Source organism: Mycteria americana, chromosome 7 (assembly GCF_035582795.1).
Source record: "Mycteria americana isolate JAX WOST 10 ecotype Jacksonville Zoo and Gardens chromosome 7, USCA_MyAme_1.0, whole genome shotgun sequence".
Classification (NCBI taxonomy): domain Eukaryota; kingdom Metazoa; phylum Chordata; class Aves; order Ciconiiformes; family Ciconiidae; genus Mycteria; species Mycteria americana.
This window is the reverse complement of record NC_134371.1, coordinates 9,759,923-9,784,094: the sequence shown is the minus strand read 5'-3', so window position 1 is coordinate 9,784,094 and position 24,172 is coordinate 9,759,923. Positions and strand designations below refer to the sequence as shown.

At 37.1% G+C, this 24,172-nt stretch overlaps 2 protein-coding genes across 2 annotated transcripts in view; one reads left to right on the top strand and one right to left on the bottom strand.

The window, feature by feature from the left end:
* TTC14 (tetratricopeptide repeat domain 14) overlaps positions 1-24,172 on the bottom strand; it is a 118,169-nt gene that overhangs the window by 84,002 nt on the left and 9,995 nt on the right. The gene's annotated exons all lie outside the window — the stretch shown is intronic.
* On the top strand, positions 1,070-23,989 carry CCDC39 (coiled-coil domain 39 molecular ruler complex subunit). The gene is made up of 20 exons (XM_075506941.1): positions 1,070-1,280; positions 2,019-2,138; positions 3,262-3,408; positions 4,474-4,632; positions 5,582-5,674; positions 5,760-5,888; positions 7,598-7,789; positions 9,490-9,593; positions 9,932-10,064; positions 12,980-13,174; positions 14,145-14,309; positions 15,601-15,738; positions 17,074-17,282; positions 18,560-18,683; positions 19,938-20,097; positions 20,604-20,710; positions 22,032-22,172; positions 22,318-22,497; positions 22,735-22,823; positions 23,499-23,989. The coding sequence occupies exons 1-20, from the start codon at positions 1,170-1,172 to the stop codon at positions 23,659-23,661; spliced, it is 2,859 nt and encodes a 952-aa protein (XP_075363056.1). The 5' UTR covers positions 1,070-1,169; the 3' UTR covers positions 23,662-23,989.

Sequence of the window (24,172 nt, the reverse complement as noted above, 5' to 3'; positions counted from 1 at the left end):
GATGGTTGGTGAAGTGACCAACAATCGAAGACCAGCAATAATCTGCACAATACTGCAAGCTGTCATTTTGGTGCATCCTGACCAGCCTGACTTTCACTGTTCTTTGGCGATCTTTTCTCCTCTGAAAATATTTTTCCATAGCATATGCAGATATCTAGAAAAATCAATGTCTCCTGCTGCGGTCAGTGTTGCTACTATGCCATAGGCCCATGTTTTATAACAAACCTCACTGCAAACTCCTCGCTCCTCCAAACCACCTCCCAACCATTTCTCAGTGTGTATTGCTGTTTTGCTCAGGCACTCTTTAGTCATACTTTCATTAACTCCTTTAATGTCTTTTCAGATGTTTCAGCCAGACAACAAAGCAAATAGTCACCAACAGAGGGTTTCTGCAGCAAGACGCTTCCTGCCAAGGCTGGTGTGCCTTTCTCCATCTATGAATGATGGAACTCAGTAACACAGGATGATCTGCAACCCAGAATTACAGATGGGTTCAAAAAGGTAACTGCCAGGTTTATAGAGAACATGGCATTAGTGCTTGTGGTCACCTGAATGCAATCTCTGCCTCAGGAAACCCACCTGTTTTGTCATTGGGAGATAACACCAGAGGCCTGTTCAGAAACAGGACATGCACCATGTACCCTCCTAGAAACCTATGAGGTGTTACCAGCAACAGGTCAGCTACCCTGCCTGGTCTGACCCCAGATTTGATGCAGCTGTGATGCAGGCTGGTGCTCCGGCAGGGAGGCCATTGAGCGGGGGGACTCTGAGGCGCTGCCAGCAGCGTGTCAGCTGAAGGCACTGGGTCTGTCGCCTTCCACTTCAGCACGGTTACAAGCGACTGCAGGCAAGGTCATTGTCTCCAGACAGCTCTGGTAACCCCGCTAAAAACCGCCCTACTTAGGAGCTGATGTAAGCACTTAGACCAGAAATCTCCACATTCAGCCCGCCCCGGTCACACCACGCCGAGGCCGCAGCCATTCCGGCGACGAGAAGCCGCGAGGCAGAGGCCGCCAACCCCCGGCGCGGGGCAGCGCGGGGCAGGGCGGGGGGCGGCTCCCGCCTCAGCCACTTCCCGTTTGCTCGGTCGCCGGGAGCTCGCCGTTGCTAAGGGGCCCGGCGACGCCAGGCCCGGCCCGGCCGCAGTTCCCCTACGGCCGCCAGCGGCCATGGAGAGCGTCAATAGCCGCTCCACCGCCTCAGTGCTGGCCGAGCTCCGCTGGGACGATGGCTACGCCGTCCCCGTGGCCAACGCGGAGAACAAGGCGCTGGAGGACGAAGTGAGCGCGGGACTGCGGCCGGGGAGGGAGGGGAATCCGCCTCCCGCTAGCGGCCCCGGAGGGCTCCCGCGGAGGGCTGCCCCCGCCGCCGCCCGGGGCGCGGAGCCATCGGACCGGCCCCTCGGCTCTGAGGGGGCCGCCGGCGCCCTACCCCTCCCCGCCCGCCTCAGGGCGCGGGGCGGCACGGAGCCTTCCCCGCCGCGGCCAGGCTGCCCTGCCCGCCGGGGCCCGGGTAGAGAGGGAGGAAAACCCCACGAGTTCCGCGGAGCTACGGAGGGAAACGGGGAGCGAGGCCCTCGCCTTAAAGCGTGGGAACGCGTCCCTGCAGGGTGTGCGCCGCCGCTCCCCGTCCCGCCTGCCGGCTGGGTGCCGCGGTGTGCCTCGCACCGCTCCTCGGTAGCCTGGCGCGGGGGTGCTTGTGGAGCGAGAGGCTGTACGTTCCCTTAGCAAAGCTCGGGGTTCTTGTGGGTGTATTTGGCCGTCAGGCGAGTGCCCGCTCAGCGGTGTAATGCCTCGACGGTTTCGGTTATCTTGATGATAAGCAACAGTACTTAATGGCAAAAGTGTTTTTGCCACTACCTTTTCTTCTGAAATCTCTCATCTCGCTACTTTGGAGGAATGTAGCGCATACTTCTTACATTTTTTGATTAGTAAGTGCAATGACTATATTTTTAAGTAGTTGCCGGTAATAAGCGCTCAACTAAAATTAGTTACTTGACATTTCTAACTCTTAAATAGCTGCAGAGGATGCAAAAAGAAAAAGTAAACCTGCAAAATGAGTTGACCGACTTTGAAGAGCGTATAGAAGCAATGACATCTCATTTGAAAAACATAAGACAGGAGTTCAGCTTCACTCAGGTAAATCGCTACCTCTAGCAGATCCATTTTATCAGACAGACTTGTAATCTGAGTATCTTTCTGAGGCTGGTATCCATATCCCTATATATTTTGCCAGCTTTGTTAGAGATTTGTCAGGACTTTCACAGGAAACAAAAGTTAAACTATATATCTCAGTGATATTATGTGATGGTCATTAGATGACCATCCAAGATCAAATAACTGTACCTAGAAGAAAGCCAAGAAGGATGCATTTTAGAATTCTTTATTAATGGTGACTTTTGTAGATGATAAGAAAAATTTGGTCAAGGAAAAGTGTAAGGGAAAAACAGATTATAATGGTGAAGAGTTAATTGTGAAATGCTAGTGAAGAGTTAATTCATGGACATGAAAAATGAAGTGAGATGGTTAAGGTGCAAGTCTTCACTTACACTCTGAGTTAATTGGCCAAAATGTGTGGTTTAGATTTCTAGAGTCCTGAGTCAAAGCTGCACACCTTTCAAGTAAAAGATCCTAGGTGAAAAAGTCTTAGGAAACTTCCCCGCAGCTGAACAACTTTAAAATTTTTTTTGTGCTAGAGTCAAGTTTTAATCTGCACATAAAGAAAGGGACAGCACCTACTAGTGTCTATTTAGGAGAAGCTTCTAGTAGGTAATAGATTTGTTAATATACAAGGAAGAAAACCCCTGGTACATCACTTTCTTCGATAGATTTGACAATATAGAGATACTGCTATAGGCCAGCCTGGTGGTGTTCTGTCTCTGCACAAAACAATAAAATGATTTCTTTTGCTGTGCCTCCTGAACCTGACGTAAAGCCGCTGGTGATCAAGAGACTAAGATTTTGATTTTGAAAGATTAAGATTCTGAATCTTGAGTGAAATATCTTTGAATTGAGTTTTTAGAGCTATAAATGGTTGATCTGTGGATTCCTGATACAATACAATGGGTGTGTTGTATATTTATTAGAATACATATATTTGAGATACTAAAATCCAAACAATAAAGTTGCTCTGAAAATTCCTCTATTTACATGGCAAAATCATACCATCTCTGACTTGGGATTTGGTTGTATGTAGAAAAAGTTTTTTTGTTGATGTGTGCTGCTTTCTTATTGTAAAGTGCTGAACTGTATTATTCTCTAGTCTCTTTACAAAGCCAGAGAGAATGAAATTGAAACTGAACAACACTTTAAAGCCCTTGCTGAGAGAGAACGTGGACGTCTCAAAAGTGAGATTAAACGACTGGAAGATGAGATAGTTTCCTTAAGAGAAAAGAAAAACAGTCAAGAAGTAAGGTTTAAAATTTTTGTAAGAGAACACCCATATTGCAATTAGATTTTATGACTTGTCCTCAGTTGCACGTACAGAAATAATAGTATAAGTCAAGAATTACTAATTATAATTAAATCTTATAAAGTATAATAAATGATCTGGATATGCTTTTCCCTGTGTAGGCAAGTAGAGTGACGCTGAGGATCTCCTTGCATAGACTGGTCAAGACTTAGCAAATATTAACTAGATATTGAAAGGCTGCAATTCTTAATGTTCTTAATGCCAGATACACAGCCACACATCCATATCACAATCTTCTTAATTCTTGCATGTATTTTCATTATGGTTTAAAAATTAAATTGTTGGTGGCAAATCTTCTTCCCCATGTAAAATAAACTTGGGGCATGATTTTGAGATAAAAAATTTGTTTTACATTTAAAAAAAAAGTATTCTAATGCTATCTAATTACAGGTGTTTTTCTGTTTAATGGAACTGTCTCTTTTTCTTTCTACGAATAATTTAAATGATGTTTGCTTATTTTTATATTTGCTCTCTTTCTTCTCATTAAGTCTGTTCGTAATCTGCAGTTGATCAGAATGGGTAGCATGATGAAGATATCCTTGCTGCTCAGCTGGATCCAGGCTCTCTCATATTTGTGTCAGGAAGTCTCTTCGCAGTCATGTGGGGCCGTTTGTAAATTGATATGCAGGATAAAGATCTAGGAACTGGGCCTTAGTGTGCAAGGGAGAAACTTTACCCTATGATGCCTCAGATCAGTTTATTATGTGGAATAAATATCCCTCATATAGGTATATCTCACCAGAGGTTGGCTTTTCTGTTTCAAATTATTTGCATTTTAAGTTTGTGGTAACTTACTGTCTTGTTTCTTCTTTAAGACCAGGACGTGTATTAGCATTCCTCCAGTATAATACACAATTAACAAAAAAGAAAACTAGCAATTCTGTTGACAACAAGATGTATGTAAACTTGTTACAGTAGCTTGAACTGGTTGTTTCAATTACTATTCAAAGAAAGTATTAGACATTTAATATTGACCCTTTAATTTATCTCTAATTTTATTAGAATACTATAAATAGAACCACTAAGAAGTTGGAAAACTTAAAACAACAGATGAATTGTGATGAGGAAGTCCTGGAGAGCTGGATAAAGGAATCAAATCGTAAAGATAATGACACTATCACAATCCAGAAGTATGCACAACAAGATGAAGGGAAACTAGGAGTAAGTAGAAGTGACAGCAATTTCCAGAAACAAAACAGAGAGCCATTTTAGCATTTGAAGACTTTGTTATGTTATCAAGTCAGGTAAGACAGAGACAAGATTTTGTACAACAGTGCTTTTAAACTGGTTTCCACTTAGCACAACAGTGCAATTCTGTATGAGGTTCATTTTAAAGGTCAGAGAGAACAGGTTTTACAAAAGGTGAAAGGCATAATTGAAGACATTAATTTGTCTGTTCATCTGGGTAAAATTTGAGTTTTTCTGAGAAAGTGCACAAATGGCTAATAAAGTCTAGAAAACACTGCCACTGAATTAAGAGAGGAGTTTGTTCAAAAATGCATGCCAAAATGGACAAATAGTGTAGATTTTCCCATTAGAACTGAATTTGTTAATATTACTGAGAACAAAGTACGGCTATTTCAGTAACGCTGCCTAGAATAATGAAAGATGTTATAAATAGACACTTCAGTCACAAGTTCAGACTTTATAAGGGTTTAGTTCTCAAGTATAATATTAATTTAGAGATATGTATCCCTGGTTAATATTCTTTTGAGCCTTTAAATATAGGGAGGAGAAAATTGATTTTTACTCATTAAATACTTAACCCAAAAACTTTAGCTTACACAAACAGTCTCACTGACATAATTTACATTAGCGAGTCACACAGCATAGTAGGAAGAGTAAAGTGAAATAGCTGATGCTGAGGACCCCACATACACATTTATACATGGTGGAGGGATACTTTGGCCTAGCTCCAGTCTGGTCCTATGGGCTGACAAGAGATTATGGCCTCTTGTATGACCAAAAATTTGGGAGGCTAGATTCTCAGGTTTTTTTGTTCTCTAAGACACAATAAAATTGATGCCTCAGTAATTTCACCCCTAATTATAGCAGAGCTTTAAGAATTTATAAGGCATTATATATTTGTTTTCGTATCCTTTCATTTTAGGCATTAACCCTTCAAGTAGAAAAGTTGACCATGCAAGCAAATCAGAAGCGCAGAGCTCTTGATAATGAGCTTACAGAAACCATAACAGCTCAGGTTTGTGCTTAAGGTTCTTGAATATATCTTGTTATATATGAAATTTTTAAAATCAGAAATCATGGGGGTGCTTTCTTTTAAACAGATAGAGCTTGACAAGACAGCTGAAGATTTTCGCAGAGTTCATCAGGAAAGGCAAGAAGTCATTAGGCAGTGGGAGAATGCAATACAACAGATGCAGAAAAGAGATCAACAGATTGATCATTGTGCTTTGGTAAAACTGATCCCTATCAGTATATTGGCCTACTTTTGTATCTTTGATAGGAATTTTGCCAGTCACACATAGAATGATTGGGTCTTTTAGATGTTCAGTCTTCTCTTTGTGTTTACCTATGTATTTTGTTATGGTGTTTCAAAGTTCAGATATTACTGAAATATATTCAGAATTTATTTTGAAAGCAGTATCTCTGAGTGTAAGTAATGACACTCTGCATGATATTATGCAAGGTTTAATTTTCAATCTCAAGGTTGTTGGAAAATACAAAGCATGCCAGTTTCAGTATTTTCTTTTCTGTGATCTAAGAATTTAAGAAGCAACAAGATGGAGTGCTATTTCTTAGAGTGTACGGACAATCAACTGCAAGGAGGGGATTCTGTGTCTGGGACGCAATATAAAAAAGAAAACAGAACATTTATTATTGAAGGAATTAGCATTGCTACCTCTGTGAACAAATGCATAACATTTATGTCAGAATTATGATAAATAATCACATTAAGGTTAAAAATTGGTCCTTAAGTACATTCTGCTAATGGAGAGAAGCAACAGCACTCCTAATCCAAAAAAGATCCTGTTGGGCATTATAAGTTAGTATTAATTTCTAAAAGATAGAGTCTTCATTGGTTTTGTCAGTGTCTTATGCACAGATGGTACAATGGCAAGAGGTACAAATAAAGTATATTTTATCCTGACTTTGTCAGAAGAAGTGTGAACTCCTTGGAAAGTTCTGCAGGGCAATAGAACAGATGCACCAGAAAAAGCCTGAAGGATCAGTGTAGACAAAAATGTTATAAATATGGATTCCAAAGTAACAATGGCTTTCTACCTAAATCCTTAGCTCTGCTAGTATGATACTTTTCTGCTGAAAGAATATCAGCTTTGTTATGTTGCCTATATGGGTATTAGGTGTATCCTGAGCAGAAACACGGTTTAAACAGGCTTAACACTAAAAAAAAAAGTAATAATAAAAAATGACAAGCCAGAAGAAATACTACCAAACAGAAAATATAATGGTCTAATTTAGCTGAAATATTTTGGATTTCATAGTATTTCAGGTCAGAAGATTCCTGCAAAGAACAAACAACAGATATAGAACACCACCACCACCACAAAACAAACAAAACCAAAAACCAACCAAACAAAACCAAAAAAAAAAGCCCCCATCTCTGGCCAACCTTCCATATATTAGTAGTCCATAGAATAGTCCTACTGATGCTTTTGTGAACTGATTTTTTTTTTTAACATTAGAACTACAGTATAATTTTCCCAGTAGCTAATCTTATACTTAACCTTTCAAAATACACAGTTTTCACTAAATAGCTATAAATCTGTCAGCTAAAGTAAGCATCATTACTGCTGGTGATTTTCCTCTTGCATTTCCTCCATTTCAAGTCTACCTGAAGTTTTGTTCACATAGCTTTTTTTTTTCCCTAGTCAATCAATCAAAAATTATTTTTATTTCATACAAGTTTATAGTGTCATGCTTTTTTGAAATTATTGGAATATTTTTGGAAGTTTCCAATCCAAAACAATTGTAGTATTTGGTGTTGTGATGTATGAGTGGAATAAAGTAATTTAAGAATGATATAATATCTGGGCTGTCTCATGCAAAGAGTAGTCTTAACAGCAATCTATCTTCTGGTTGTACCATTTATTAATCTAACACAACTAACGCAAGCAAATCTAAAATGCTTTTATCCTGATAGCTAATAACAGAGATAAAACAGGAGATCAGAAAGAAAGAAATTGTGCTGAAAGAGAAGACTTCCTTTTTGGTAAATGAAACTGTTAATAATATGGAATATGAAAAGAAAATTTCTTCGGCTGAACGGGAAGCTACCAGCCTCCGAAATGAGTATCAAACTCAGGATACTTACAGAGTTCAGCTGCAGGATGAGGTAAGGATGACCACACAATTCAGAAAAACAGACTGAAACTATCACTTTTAACTCAATTTTTGACTAGATGGAGGAGATACAGGAATAGCATTTGCTTTTCTCTGTTTTTATACTAGACTCGTAATAATTCAACAAAATGTCTACGCTTCTCAGTCTACCCATGATTATTGGGATCTGAACCCTCAACTTAATCCTTTCATTGATAGTGGTGAAGAGATTAGCTTGTATTCTCTGTTGTGTTGGTATAAAATGGATGAATTTTCTCTTAAATGGTGTAACACTATTGGCTGCTTCAGAAGGAGACATGTCTTGCCTTAGCATACATAGACTGCAGTATTGTATGAAGATGAGAGAGATCCCTTCCAGATTCCAAACAATTCCTATCCTGTGCTCTCAGAAGTGAGTGTTGATAGCCCTTGTAGTCAGGTTAAAATACTTGAAAAAAAGAAAACCCAACTCTTTCACTTGGCTTTCTAATGAAGAGGCAGTAGGATAGGGCTGCTTGATGCTGTCCATACTTACTCTGTTACTTATATTTAATCTGCACTTAAAGCTAGGTATGAGCTGCACTGCTTAATTACTTAAATGCCCGTAGAAGTATTTCTAAGAGGTAGTTCAAGTCTCAAAGTCTCATGGCTCTGTCAAGAAGGGATACGCTTGCATTACCTGAGTAAGTTTTCTCTTAACAAGAAAATGGTAACACTGGGCTACTCAGCAAGCTCGGTGATTTTAAAAAATACCTGCATCTGCTGTTGCCTTAACTTTGGATAGCTTTTCTGTAGCAGGTGGTTCATAAACTGATATCCTAATTAAACTGTAGGTAGCTCAAACAAGGTGTAGGTTATTAGATTACCCTATAATTCATGCAAATTTGAGGGTTCACAGAACTGGTACGTTTTCATCTCTAAGCTGTGAGATTCTTGCTTGACGTTTTTCACAATTAATACTATGTAATGTGGTAATGAGAACAGTCTCCCATTATTGGGTGTTAGAACATCTGTGGCACGCAAGTGAGAAACAAGGAAAGAACCAGGCTTACAGTTCAACTGACAACTTGTGACCTCCCGGTTTCTCATTCTGGTACAGAGAGAGACCTGCTATATATACCCTTGATCAGGTTTCTTCAGCTGTGAAAGTGACGACAATTACGCTTACACTGTTAAGTGATACTGTGAAGACTAATGAGCTACTGATTGTAAAGTATTCCTATTCTGTTTAACGAGTGTACGCTGTCATGTATTTTTTACCAAATTAAATGTCTTTGTATTTTTGTCACAGTGTTCCCTTATCTTAATCAAAATAATTTTATGTACCCAACAAAGTTTGAATTAGAAATATTTAGTAGATACCTAAGGGTATCCATGTTCACAAAGAACCTCATCAAAGTCAGCTGTGCTCTATAAAACCATGGTTCTACTTATACAGATGCTGTTGGACAAGAATTGCAGCCCACAACACCTTCATAATTCATTCTGTATTCTTAATTTTTGTCCCAGTATTCAGATGATGTAAATTAGTCTATTGAGTTTACTAGCTGTGCCAATTTACAGCACCTCAGAATTTGCAGCACTTCTCATTTGGAAAACACTGTTAAAAAGAAATGGAATACTTTCCAATAAATAGGTCCCTTACAATTTTAAATATCCTAATATGTACCAAAGTAAATAAGAGCTCGATTACTCCATTTTGTAATTTATTAGCTGGATGCTTTGAAATTCACTGTGGACAGAACTGCTTCTGATCTAGAGTCTTTGAGAACACAAGTAACCAATCTGAAGAAAGAAATTCAGAAAAAACAAGCCAGGTAAGAAACAGACCTTTAAAAATATCATTTGTAAGGATTAGTAATATAATCAAATCCTTGAGCTAGCAAAGAACCTTAAATAATGTTGATGATTAAAGCCTCCAACTTCCTGGTTACTTCATGTCCTGCATAGTTTCTGGCACTGGGCAATTTAGGAAATACTCCTGGTAATCCTTGTTTTTAAAGGGAGTGAAAAAATGAGTTAGGGCCTTGGTTATCATAGGTTAAAGTTTAGCCTGCTTTATTATGCAACTGCTCAGTAAGATATGCTGCTTGGTTTTGGCAGTGTTTCATATGCAATGTACATTTAACAAGTTAAATAATGTAATTTTGTTTAGATTAAGCTTTCTTAAAGAAAAAAATGCAAGTCTTTCCAATAAGCTGAAGCTTGTGACTGAGGAGACACTCAGTTCAGAAGACAAAGCTTTGAGGATGGAAGAGATACTAAAGGATGAAGAAAAAAATGTCAAGGTAAAATGTTTTCCATGGTTTCTGCAAATAAGGATTCATTTGAATTTGCAAGCTCTATCTAGAAAAAACATTTATGTATTAAAATGGAATGTAAGTATTAATATGACATGTAGCTATTTCATCAAACGATGAAGTAACGTGCATGTAGATATGTCAGTATCTGTGCTGGGAAAACTGGAGGAAAATACGTGGTCCTAGCAATTCAGAAGATGGTGTCCCCATATATTACCATAGGATGCTGGAACTGTCATTGTACAGATCAGATATAAAACCAGTATTCTGACTGCATCAGTGTACTGAACAGGGCATTTACCTCTGACATCAGCTAAAAGCTACTTACAACTTCTTGGCTAGATTGAAATAGAAGTTATCTACTGGAACGTGGCAAATTTTATTATAAAGATATAGAAATGTTTTGCTTCTGCTTTGTAACAATACTGAAAAATTTCAACATCTTGTATTTTGCTTGGCTCTTTTGGGAATTTATGTCTCTAAACATTCTGTTTTACGGGCTGCTGAGGAGCAAGGGTCCTTGAACTTCTATCAGTTTCCCATCAATAAGGTTGTTAAAGAGTGAGAATCTTGTCAGGATGACTTTTCAGTAACATTACCACTGAAAACTTCTTGGCTTTAGTAAAACACCACCAAAACTTATAAACCTGCAAAGAGCTATGATTCTGGCAAACTGGGATTAAAAAAGATTTTGAAATCTTTTAATCAGATTTGGCTGGCCTAGTCTCCTCTTCATTATTTTAATTCTACTGCATGATACTCTGATACATCTAACTTGTTGTAGGCTATTAAATAATTACTGGTTCACTTTAGATTTCATTTTCATGATGAATAACGATTTTGACCTGGGAAGCAGCATGTACAAGCTGTAATATGGTGACTATTTTTTAACATGTCTAATACTACCTTTTTTTAATTCTAACCCCACTTCTTATGTTGCAAATTAAGTATAGGAATAAAAACATCCTAATTCATTATCATCTGATGAACTGCAAAGGGCTTTGAATACATGCAATGTTGTAATGCAATCATCTGAACTTTCCCGCATTTCAGAAAATGTTTCTACTGTTTTTTCATTTTGCTGCTAATTCTCTTAAAGTATTTTACTACTTAGCTTCTGACTGAACTTGAAACAAACGTTTTTTTACATTTTGCTGGACAATTGAGTATTGGATATGCTGAAGCTTTCTTTACTGTAAAATGACCAGGTTAAATTAATGTGACAGCAGGTGTTCCCACACAAGTGACAAATCTGTATTTGTGCATACCACTGTATACTCTTTTTTTTTTTTTTTTTACTGTTTTGTGTTTCCTGCAGCACATATGTGAAATAATCCCTTGCAGTAGATTGAGTGTTATTCTGCAAACTTTTTAACTCCGCAGGCATTAACCGCACATTTTAAATACACATACAGAAACTAGAGAGTTTCTTAAATTACAGGCCTTACTATTTTGGTTTTTCAGATAATTTGAAAACAAGTTGTAATGATATAACATTTCATTAAAATGAAAACCTTATTTGCTTCCCCTTAAGACTGTTACCAGGGTGGCTAAACCATTAGCAGGGTTTCTTTACTTGCATCTGCGGCGGATAACCTAAGATGACATTGAGCTCAGCAGCTCCACAGCTTCAGGGTAGTATTTTAACTAGATGAACTGTTCTTGAACAATGTCTGTAATGTATTAGTCAGAAGCATGCTTTCCATCACCATTAGACACACATGGCTATTTGCTGCATCTATTAATTTACTGTGAAGACATATTTACAGGAACAATGTGGATGAAATGTCACCATTTTGTGCTTTAGTTCTGTGATGCTTCTTACATTTGCACTTACAGCAAGTTCAACTACAAAAAAAATCTGTTTGGTAGAATGTGATTATGAACTCTTAGAGAAGGACTTAAGTTATCTTTCACCGTTATTAAAGCCAGCAAGATGGTTCACAAGCAAATTTCACAAGGTATACATACAAAATCAAGAATAAGCACATTTTTACTCAATGTAGAAAAGTGAATTCTAAGGTGTTTTTCTACATTAATTTAAATATGTATCTTCAAACTCTGTACCAGACTTGAACTAAACATAAATGAGACTTTCGGAACAGGATTGTGATGCCACATCACTTGTTTTAGAGATGTACCTTACAGGAAACTAGCATGCTGAACGGCCTGAGCTTTGCAAAGTCTTTGGTTATTTGGGTGGGGGGGTGGAAGGAGGGAGGGAAAGAATAAAGTTGTCTTCCTTGTTAGGGTTATAAAATGGAAATAATCTCAATTTTGTTTGTTTTCAGTACATTTCAGGTTACCTGAAACGTTTAGCGTTGTCTTACTGTAACAGACCCTACTAAAACCTCATTTCCTGCACTGATTTAGGTGTTAATGGCAACTTACCTCTGAGAATAAGGAAGTTATTTTAAAATGGGTAATTAATTTTTCAAACAAAATTAGTCCAACTTATATAAACACACATATGTACATATACATGCATACACACAGAGTTACAAGTTTTAATAAACCATTGAAAAGCTTTGAATTATATTTCTCCAAATATTCAAATATACTGGAAGCAATAAGGAGGGTTTTTTTGGAAGGATGACAGGAATTTAGTTTTCTGAAAGGCTGAAAAGAGTAGCATTCCCATAATGGAAAAAAAAAAAGGTCACATAACAGTAGGATCCAAGTTAAAAAAACAAAAATTAAAAAAGACTACTTTCTCTTTAAATCAAAGACTTTTCTTGCCAACCGGTTTGAAGACCTATGAAATTCCGTGTTCATATTAATGGATATAGTATTGAAAATTTTTAATCTTCCTATATATGATTAATAAAGGCAAGTAATTCCTCAGAAATTACTTCTGATGTGATTAATTACTTCTTACTACTTAATGATTAATTTGTCACCAGGAAAAAGAAACAGAAATGAACCACTTAAAAGAACTACTTTTCAAGAAGACTCAAGAGTTAAAGGTGCAGAAGGATAAGGAGAAGTGTGTTCTAGCGGAAATTGAGGGAAGTCGAACATCACTTAAAAATCTTAAGAGTCGACTGCACAGACTTGATGCAGATGCATTAAAACAACAAGAATTAATATATAACCAGGTAAAATGTTAATGTACTTTCAAACTATGATTGTTTCTTGGGTCTAATGAGAGTAAATTGCTTGAGTTCTGTAATCTTTGTCAACATCTTACCATTTTGGAAATGCCATGCAGTATAATTTGAAGTCTGCATTTATTTCTGTCTCTGGATGGAAATGGCCTGAAGTTGTGCCAGGGCAGGTTTAGATTGGATATTAGGAAATTGTACTTCACTGAAAGGGTTATCAAGCATTGGAACAGGCTGCGCAGGGAAGTGGTTGAGTCACCATCCCTGGAAGTATTTAGAAGACGCTTGGATGAGGTGCTTAGGGACATGGTGTAGTGGTGGTCTTGGCAGTGTTAGGTTTACGGTGGGACTTGATGATCTTAAAGGTCTTTTCCAACCTATACAGTTCTGTGATTCTATGTACGGATAAAATAGAAATAACTGAAACTTGCTATAGTACCACCTACATTATGCACTTGTGTATTTCATTATTTTTTGGATCTGCTGCTTTTCCCACTAATTTCTCAAATCAGTTCTTTACTTTGATCCCTCTGAACCACAGACACCTCAGGGTAAATTTTTAAAGCAATACAAGAGGTACATGCCAAAATCCTGTTATTTACTAATTGGATTTTGTGCACATTTCCTATGCACCACTTTGAAAATTTGCTCTTTTATATCAGCATCCACTGGTAACAGCAAGATGGCAACTCCTCTGTAAGCCTCCCTACAGCAGGCTGTGCTGAGTATGCTTTGTTACTTTTCTAGAAGATTACTCCTAAACCATCACTGCACATCAGTCATCTAAGAATATTTCACTAATGAGGTCTATAAGCCATAAATTATTATAAAAACAATAGCTTAATTGGGTGACTGTCCTAAAGCCAATATTTAGATCCAAGTTTATATCCAGTGTTTTAGCTTTATAGGAAGGCTATAATTGCTTATCTCAGACTATAAATTCTCTTAAAAATTATTTTAACAGGATTTTTATATTCAGCAAGTACAGAGACGGCTGTCACGGTTAGAAGGGGAGGTTAATGCAGATGAAAAACAAGTTTTGGAAGCAAAAGTTGCTGAACTCAAGAAAACCTTAGAAGAAAAGAAAAATGTATATAATGTTTTACATGCGCAGCACAAGAAACTTCAGGTAACTTCCTTAGAACATCAGGTTGACTGTGTAACATCTAGAAACCTCAGTGAATAAGTAGATTGGGTCTTATTAATTAATAACTTGGTATTAGATTAAAAGATATCTGAACTTTGTGTAACCTATGTAGAAAACTTCACATGTTCCCTATGCCTTCCAGAAAAATAGGAAGACAAGCATTTGAAATGTTGGAAAGGTAAGCTTAGCTTTCATTTCAAGATGTGACTGACTGCTTGCAGATGTCCGAATTTATCATTAGGACCATGTAGAAATAGGAGAATGTTATTCTGTGATGCTACTACTTCTGTATTTTTCACAAAATGATAAGTACAGTTGCATTTAAAATTGTACTAAGTAACATTACTGAATTGAAGGGACTTTGAGTTAGTTGACCCCATCCTGATATGTAATTCAGAAATACTATTTTTCTGTCTTTATTCCCATGTGAGAATTTTGCATATACATGGTCGTTCTCTGGTTTTCCACTATCCAGTGACCATCATTAATTCTCTAAAAATGCACTTACCTTTCTTGTAGGTATGAAACAGTGAGTTATTCTGTAGCCAATTTATAAAAAGAAATCATAAGAAACGTATTTGTTTATTAATCAACTACCTTTTAGCACATTTAGAAACCTCTTTTCAAAGAGAAACCTTACAAAGACAAAAGTCATGTTTTTAATAAAACATCACAACTGGTTTCTCAGTGATAGTTAAGCAAAAATTTGATCAATTTAGTGAGGGGAAGAAACTGCTTATAGGAGAGCCCTTTAACTGGAGATGCATGCAATAACAATATTTTTTGTTGGGCAACTGGTGCCCACACTTCAGTTTTGAGGAGATGCAAAATTGAGCAGCGAGTATAATCAAACATTGAAATACACTTCCAGGAATTTATTCATACTCTGGAGTATTATCAAAGACAGATGGTTTTATGAAGATGAACTACAAATATCAAAGTCATGGTCAGACATGCCAAGAGATTTTTTTTTTTTTTTAATCTAGACCAAAATACATTATTATATTAGAATTGCCTTATTGGCTGAAAGATCTAAATTGTATAACTAACAATTACTACATTCCAAATAAAACAAGCAATTACATTAATATTGCCACAGCACTCTGCATGAGGACTGCAATGCTCTAGGGACTGTTTGCAGAGCAGCATGTGGGCACAAGAAGATGATGGTTCCTGGTTCCAGGACTTAAAATATCTATTTAAAATTAACTGGTAGCTTTTGTTGCAACCTACATTCACTGAAATAAATTAAATATAACTTATTTGGAAACAGAGTGATATCCATTTCATCAAGAGAGCAATGGATAAGACAGGAGAAGAAACAAGTGGTATGATGATCAAGATAAACGAACTAAATCTTTTCAATGAGAGATCAGATCAGGAGTTAAAAAAAGCTAAAGCCCTTAAGCAGGTACAGTATTATTTTGCAACTTTACTAATACAGGACACACTTGTTTGTTTTTTAAAACACATGAACTCATGACTTGATCTGAAGGCTGTTGTCTGCCTCCCACAGTGCTACATCATTATATCCCTAAGAACCCTCTTTGTAGTTTCTTGATTACATCTTCCTTCCCAAACTTTTGAAGTAATTTTCATCACTATTATCTTACTAGGCAAAGTGTCGCTTCTCCTCTGTATACAGCATAAAGTTTGTTTGGGTTATCAATTTAATCAAACATTACTTATACCACAATATCTACCTGGTCAGTGGTTTTTTTTTCTGAGAAACAATTGCCTTTAAAATAGAAAATGTATTTACTGTTCAAGAACGTCTTTACCTAGCACTGAATTTTTATTCTCAGTCTATGATGCCAACTAGTAAGTTTGGCTCAGTTTTGTTATTAAACAGTGAGATTTCTTCCAGCAGATGGTTTGGGTCTATCTATATTCTAATTTAAGGAATTAGAAATAAAATGGAAGTCCTTCTCCCCATATTTTGATAAACAGAGGAAAACAGTTCACAATCCTTTAATTACTGCACATTTTTTCCCTGCAATAAGCTCTAGCCTTCCTAAAGAAAGCACTAAGGTAGTAGAACAACACGGAGTCTAAGTAGCAGGGGAAAGAGTTTTGCTATTGACTTAACCGGTGCACTTGCTCCTCAATGAAAACTCTCTTTCCCTAACCTGTAACTTTTCTTTGGGGATGAACTTCAGGGGAACAAAAGCAAGAAACTGATGGCATAAAAGAACTCAGAGAAAAAAAATGGTACAGAGTTTAGGATCCACAAGAGGTTGGCTTTTTTTTTTTTTAAATGACTCAAAGTGTTTGCATGCTAATGAAGCTCACCACTTGCTGCTTTTCATAAGCTTTGGTGTATATATAAATTTGCTCATGTAACAACATGACTTGTAGACCTACAGAATCTAGAACATATTCCAGACATTTATAATGGTTCAAGTGAGATATTAACTGCTTCAGAAACTTCCTTGTAAGGTCTGCTTAATTTATTTGAAACCACCTAAACTGAAAGTAAGTTGTAGATGGAGAACATTAGAAAGTCTGATGAATTTGTATAAAACCATTTAGGAAACAATCTACCCCTATCGCACTCACCATGTAAACTGTTAGCAAATGAGAACGTTTTTAAATGCAGAGCAAAATGAGTCTTACAGTTGTGTATATATATTAAAGATAAAATAATGGATGCTTTATAAAAAAAATATTAACTTAATAACTGCTATAAATAATCTTAATTAAAAATGATGCTTTCTTATTTTGAGACCTTTTTGGCATTTATCAGGACATGATGGTTGAAGAGAATCTCTTAAAACTAGAATTGAACCGTCTTCAAGATACTCTGTGTAATAAGTCAGAGAAAGTTCTAACACTGGAAAAACAAAAATTGGAGTTAAAGAAAGCCATAGCAGAAAGAACGGAAGAAATAAAGATTCATAAGGCAATGCTGGATTCCCAGATAAGACTCGTGGATCAGGAACGGCAACGCATAAGGTAACTATTCTTATATAAATTAAACTTGTAACTTTTATTGAGTACATTTTATATGAGGACTTACTGAAAAAGAGAAGCATTTTACCCAGTTTCACCAATTAGAGAAACCGAGGATGAAATAAATCTTGTTCAAAGTTACATACTGAGACAGTTGGGGCTAGTAAGAGATCCCTTCTCTGAAATCCAACCTGCAGCTTTAACCAGTTCGCGAACAAGAAGGTACTGTTTACTCTGTTAGTGAAGATCTTCTGCAGTACTGAGAAGAAACCTCAGTTGCAGACATCTTTTTAAAGTCAATGTCATGTGTGTGACCCTGCCTTTTTCAAAATAATCAGGAAATGTGACATTAGTGTGTCTGGAGGTATGACAAAGTATTTAAAACAGGAAAGTTGCTTTTAAAGAGGGTTTACTACCAACTGCTTGATAAAACTGTAATTTCTTTGACTTATAGAGTAAGTCTGTCTGTTCTGGTTTGGTTTTTTTACCTTTTTAACAAATGAGCTCTCCATTATGTGTCCTAGATACATAATTCAGAAGATTTAATTTTGTTATGTACCCTCTTACAAAGCAACCACATGTGAAATAACTTTTCCCTTCTGCATTAATCAGTGCAAAGTATCTGGGACAGTTTTAGCTCTGAAATCCCAGTATCTATATCCAGCCAAAAATCAATGCTTCAGCAGCTGAACTGCTGAAATCTGGCAGGCTTTTTATTCACTCCTCTGCTAACCACACCCCACACAATAGGAAATTAGAGTGATTTAGTGTGATTAAAGCTTAACTGCTCACCGAGAGCACAGACTGTGTGTCTTTTTTCCTTTGATAATTACACAGCTAATTGATACTTCCATGTAATTTGATTTGGGGTTGTTGCCTACTGTTGCTTACGCTGGTATAGTAGTGGCAATATGAAGATAGTATCAGCAGGGGGCAGCTTGTGCAGCTGTAGTATTTAAATGCCAAGCCTTTAAAAATTTTGGGGAAGGACTGTGGCACAGCCTCCCAGGATGTAGTGATCTGGAATACGCAAATAACTTTGACTCAGTTTAGAACTGCAAGAAAAGAGTAGGTAACCAGAAGAACAGATGACTGTGGCTGGGAGAACACAGAAAGCAATAAAAAACAGTAGCAGCACAACTGCTGCTCTGTCTCCTAGTACATAGACAGACTGCCGGAATAACACCAGTAGTTTAAACTGCTGTAACAAGAACTGCCCACAAAACACTACCAGACAAACACTTTCTCAACCCATTTTTTTTTTCCTCAAAATAAATCAGTGCTGAATTTCAAGATCGCCTAAATAAAATCGATAAACTGAGATGCAGATATGAAATTCTTACTGTTGTCATGATGCCACCTGAAGGAGAAGAGGAGAAAACTCATACCTACTATGTAATTAAGGTATTTTATTAACAGAATTCATTATCATTGAAGTATTTAAGCTATAGATTTCCCTGGGCTCTAGTCAAGTAACTAAGACAACCTCCTTGCCTACTGCTTACTTTCAGTCTAATTGTTTTACATTATCTGACACTGTTGGGTTATTTAAATGACACAGCAATTTCACATGCATCTCTGTCGTCAGTCCTAGTGTCAGTGGAGCCTTAATTTTAAGCAGTTTGAAAAATTTCACTTCAGTGCTCATTAATTTACAAAGACCCACAAAGTACTGGTCATGTGGTAATCTGCTAAAAACCGAAAACAAGTCTCTCACAGTCTCACATGATCTTAAATTCTTCTACCCTTCAGAGTTATTTTTAGGTATTTATTTCACCATATGGCATTTAAACCTTGAAGAATGTCAACTTCCCCATTTTACTTATCAATCACCAATGCATACTTCAGCTTTTCATTGGGGGGGAATCACTCTTTATCCATAATGCAATATGCTGATTCTGGAACAAAAATCTATTATTTTTGATCTCCACAAACTCTCCGATTTCCTCTTAAAGCTAAATGCTTCTAGCTGCAATCTTGGCTCTGAAGTCCATCTCTTTCTCATTCTTAATGATGGTATTTCTGCTGCTGTGAGATCCAGCACAGCAGAAGACCCTCACTAAAACCCTTGTGGTCACTGTGGGTGTATACCGTCTAAACTATGGAGATTTTTCACTGTATCGGATTTTCTGAGGGGCTATAGAAAATAGGCCCCTTCACCAGCTCGCTGTGTTTCTTAAATATCACTAATCAGATGAATGAAGACTTTCAAGTAATTCCTAGACAAACTGGATGACTTTTAACACTCTCTCGGTAGTTTTTTTATAATGTACAATCTCAACTCTTACTTGGATTTTGTGGGTAAAGGAAACAGATGTGAAATGTGCTGCAGTTCACATCAGCAGTGCAAAGCATGGAAACTGCTTTGTACACAGTGTGGATATTGCTAATCAGGACTTTGTGAGCTTAGATGGAAAGGCAGATACCTATAATGAAACGCACATGGATGAAACACCTCAAAGAACTTCTAATACTGTAAGTAACTACTCCTTCCAGTTACCTAGTAACTCAAATCTCAGTTCAAGCCTGACAACACAGGTAAGACCCATATCTACCTAGGACTTTAACCCCTAACTATTGCAGGTATTTTTTTCTGTATCATTGTCCTAATATTTTCAGTATCCATGCAGTCAACTAAAATAGCAGTTTTATTTTCAGGCTGCACAGGAAAAGGAAGCACTGCAACGTGAAGGTGATGATTTAGATGCAAAGATCTGCAAAGCTGAAAAAGAAATTGTAGCTCTGGAAAACACTTTGTGTGTACTTAATAACTGCAACAGCAATTACCGAAACTCTTTCAAGGAAGTCACTGAGACAAGTATGTAAAATAGAAATTGCTATTTGTTGTGTGAGTTACAGATGATGGTATAACTTGGGTATATATTGGGGAAATTTCGTGGCACAAAAGAATGAATCACTGAGAGAGACTAAACTGGTAGTAGCAAAAGGGAGCATAATTCACATGTTCCTGTGAATAGTTCAGCAGAATAAGCACAGAAGTGCAGTAAGGTGTGCCATCAGAAATTACATAAGCTTAATTCTAGAAAAGATTTGATTATTTAACTTTTGTGCCCTCTGCTGGCTCTGGGAACAGTAGCTCTTAAATCATTCTCTCTCATGAAGCCAGTTACTTTTTTTTGCAGGGATTTGGATTAGTAGCAGAGTATTTTAAAAAAACCTTGAGGTCTCTGTAATACTCCCAACACTAACATAGTAATACTCTGTCATGCAGTTACTTTAAAGTGCAACTTACTTTAAAGTGAAAATTGAGTTGCATACACTGCTTGTCCAGCATTAATGCTGCCTCATTGTTTGGGATCACAGGTGAGGAATATGAGGAAAAATTAAAACTAGAGGAGGAGAAAAGGGCTGCTCATGAAAAATACAGATACAAACAAAGACAGATCAAGGAACTTCAGGAAAATCTCCAGGTAAAATACAAGCAAAAGTTCCGGTCAGACAAGGCTGCAGCATGTAGCTAAATCCATGCAAGCCATCCTATTGAAAGAATAGGAAATTCTGGGACAAATTTTTTCCAGTTTTTATATCCTATGCTTTGTATGAATGGATATGCTCTACCTCTCCTTTCAGAAGTTGAGTGCTTATTTGAATTTTCTTGAATCACAATGAACCTTCAGGCCTTTTAGTCACATACAGCTAGAAGTTTCAAAATCCCAGAGGCACATTGACAGATGCTCTGTTCTGGCATCCAAGAAAGCAGTTGTATTGTTGTGTAGCATACACCACTATATTGTAACATCCTGTCCTGTACTGCAGAGATTAAAATCCACACATCTTGGATTTTTTTAGGAGAACATAGTCTGTTTTATTAGCATTCAGGATGCTTCAGTTTAAACAGTATTAGTTTAGCTCAAGAAAGCTAGCTGACTCTTAACTTAGCAGGCTGAGCACTAAATGCAGGTAAAGGATAGCTTGTGTTCTGGCTCCACATCAAGGACTTACTTGTGGTTCCCCTTGTGATCAAAAAGCCCACTTGGCCCTTTAAGAAACAACACCATTTAACTCTGATGTGTGACATTTTTAACTAAATTTTCTTAGGCAGAAGAAATCAAAGGCACCCATGATTATTCTAAGCCTTAAGTCACTGGCTACAGGTCAACAAACATTCCTATTGCTTATTCTACCACCATAGGGCATATACCTTACTTAAGAAATAATATCTCTGAAAATAAAGAAGAGGGACACATCTTCATCAGGGATGAAGGATATCAGGGATGAAGGGTCCTAGGATATAATGAGGTGTTAAGGCATACCCTTTCCTGCCTTTTAAAATAAAAAATAATTGTTTATTTTTTAAAAAACAGAGCCACCCTTACAGAGATGATTTTATTCATTCCAGTCAAAGATATCCATCTCTTCCCATGGGAAACAATGTTATTTTTCTTAGGATAGCTTGCACTGGTCAGTTGCTACTGTGCCAGGTAAATCCTTTGTAGACACTGCTCAGAGCCACACCTGAAAATACATACTTATAACTTAATTAATAGTACCCTTAAAGTAATTTTTTAAAGATATGTCAATTACCTGGTAGTCTCTTTATCCAGGTATTTATCCACTAAACAGTCTGACAGGCAGAAAGGTTTGAGTTGTGTTATCATTAGTACTAATTGCTTGAGCTACATTTAGAAACAAGTAGTAGCGATAACAGACCCTCCCACAAAGTAATACAAAAAGTGAAAGGATATCATAACAGCTTTATAAACTAACACCACTGTTCAACTGAATTTGCAGAGCATGGAAAAAAATTTTGATACAGTACTGAAGCAGGAGGCCCTCTTCCAAGAGCAAAAAAAGGAAAAACAAGCTCTTATTTTGCAGCTGAACAAAGACATAGAAGAACAGAAGCCAAAACTAGAAAGGGTTATAAACCAGGTCTGTATATTCATTAATGACAACTTCTAACTTTATAGTGACAGACACCAGTATGGTTAAAGCCACAGAATTTAAACTTAGCAGGTTTCTGAAAAAGTGTTGCATTTTCATAATAGCAATGCTTTAAAAATATTTGTGTTAAAAGTGTTCCAGGCTATCCAGAGAAATCCAGTCTCTGAAGAAAACTAAAACAGAAACCCAGGAAGAGAGAGACATTGATCTTCGCGAATTGAAAAGCTTCAACAAAAACATCGACAAATTGTTAGCTGATGTTCTAGAAGCAAATCCTGATTTAACCACACCTTTTCAAATGTACTTTCACCAGGTGAGCTTTCCAGTTAACTGCCACCAAAACCTTGATTGATGGCTCTAAGTCCACTGAGGAATGTCTTTCAAGGGCAACTCCTGAATTCAACAATAAGCTGTGCTTATGGTAAAACAGAAAAAAGTGTTCATCTGCTTTCAACATCTTCAAATACAAAGAACTGTAAACCCTCCTGATATACCCAGTCCTGTCATACAACCATTAGGTCAACTTCTTTTTTCTTTCCAAATTTTCTAGTCCAATTTAGAGCTTCCTACAATTGCTTCGGCTGGTGGTAGTCAAAGTTCTCGATCACCATCCACACAAAGCTCACTAGCTTCTACCAGGTAAGTGCTAGCAATGGTTTTTTGGCTTTAGTTGTGTTTTTTTTTTTTTATAGTTAAAGCTTAAAACAGCAAAATTAGTCCCTAAATGACAGAATTCCTCACTCCTGAAGGTCTTCTCAATCTTGTCTCTGCTTCCTGAATACTCTATAAAAACTTTCTCCTTCTACTCTCCCACCTTTAAGTTTACTGGATTTTTCTAGCCCACCATTAAGTTTACTTCCACATCCATTACAGTTTAAAACTGTAATTACAGAATAATTACACTTACTTTTGCTAACTGTGCTCTAATTAAACAGTGGTTTCACATTATAAAAGCACAAGTTTGAGCTGCAGCCACATTTGCACTTGGTAGTGTGAGCTCCCTTTCCTAATTAAATAGGGAAGACAGACATGTATGCTTTTACTGATACCTTCTTCCCCAGTTGAATATATGCTCGACGTATATTCAACTGTAATATACCTGTAATATTACAACTGTAACGTGCCTGTAATATGTTGAATCAGTTACAACCTGACAACATTCCTGCAAGTTACTTAAGTATTAGTGGTAATGTCTACAGAGATCCTTGTAGGGGATCTTACCTAGAATAAACACTGCTGCTGGGTGGCTTTATTGTAAGCCACCTTTAGAAGCTCTATTTTCTGTATACTGATGAGTAAACTTTTGTCTTTCAGATCCTCCAGAAGCACAAGTTCAAGCTCTAGTCAGCCTTCATCACTGAAAGTTATAGAGCTGAGCTTGCCTATCACCACTCCTGCAGAAGCAGCTGCTGTGGGTTCACAGCCATCCAGCAGAGTCAGCGCCTCTGATATATGTAAACGCAAAAATAAGTCTTAAGTAATCTTTTGAAGACCATAGTAGAGGCTTCACACTAGTTAAGTTACAGGTTAATCAATTAAGAAGCCTTAACTTATTTATCAAGGTCTATTGGCAATCCTATCATTAATTTATATCAGAAATGTATGTTTCAACTTTCTTCTACAGTATGCAATAAATTATCTAGGAGAAATATTAAGCATATGTTTTACATAATAAAATAAATTAACCTTTAAATGACACTCATTTTGCTGTTCGAGAACTAAAGATCTGCAAAACCGTTCAGAAGGCATCAATTAATTTTTCATATAATGAAAAGGAGAGTTATGTTAAAGCCATTAATTTTAGTAAACTGGTATCTTCACTGCTGTCAAAATAATTTTAGATTACACTGCAGCAACCCAGGAAAGAAAATGTATGTTTCATTTCAAGATCAACCTTGACTATTAATCAAATAGCCATCTTGGATAATATCTTAACTGAAAGATGACAGTATATGATTAAAGTCAGTAAAACTGTACTTTTTCTATTC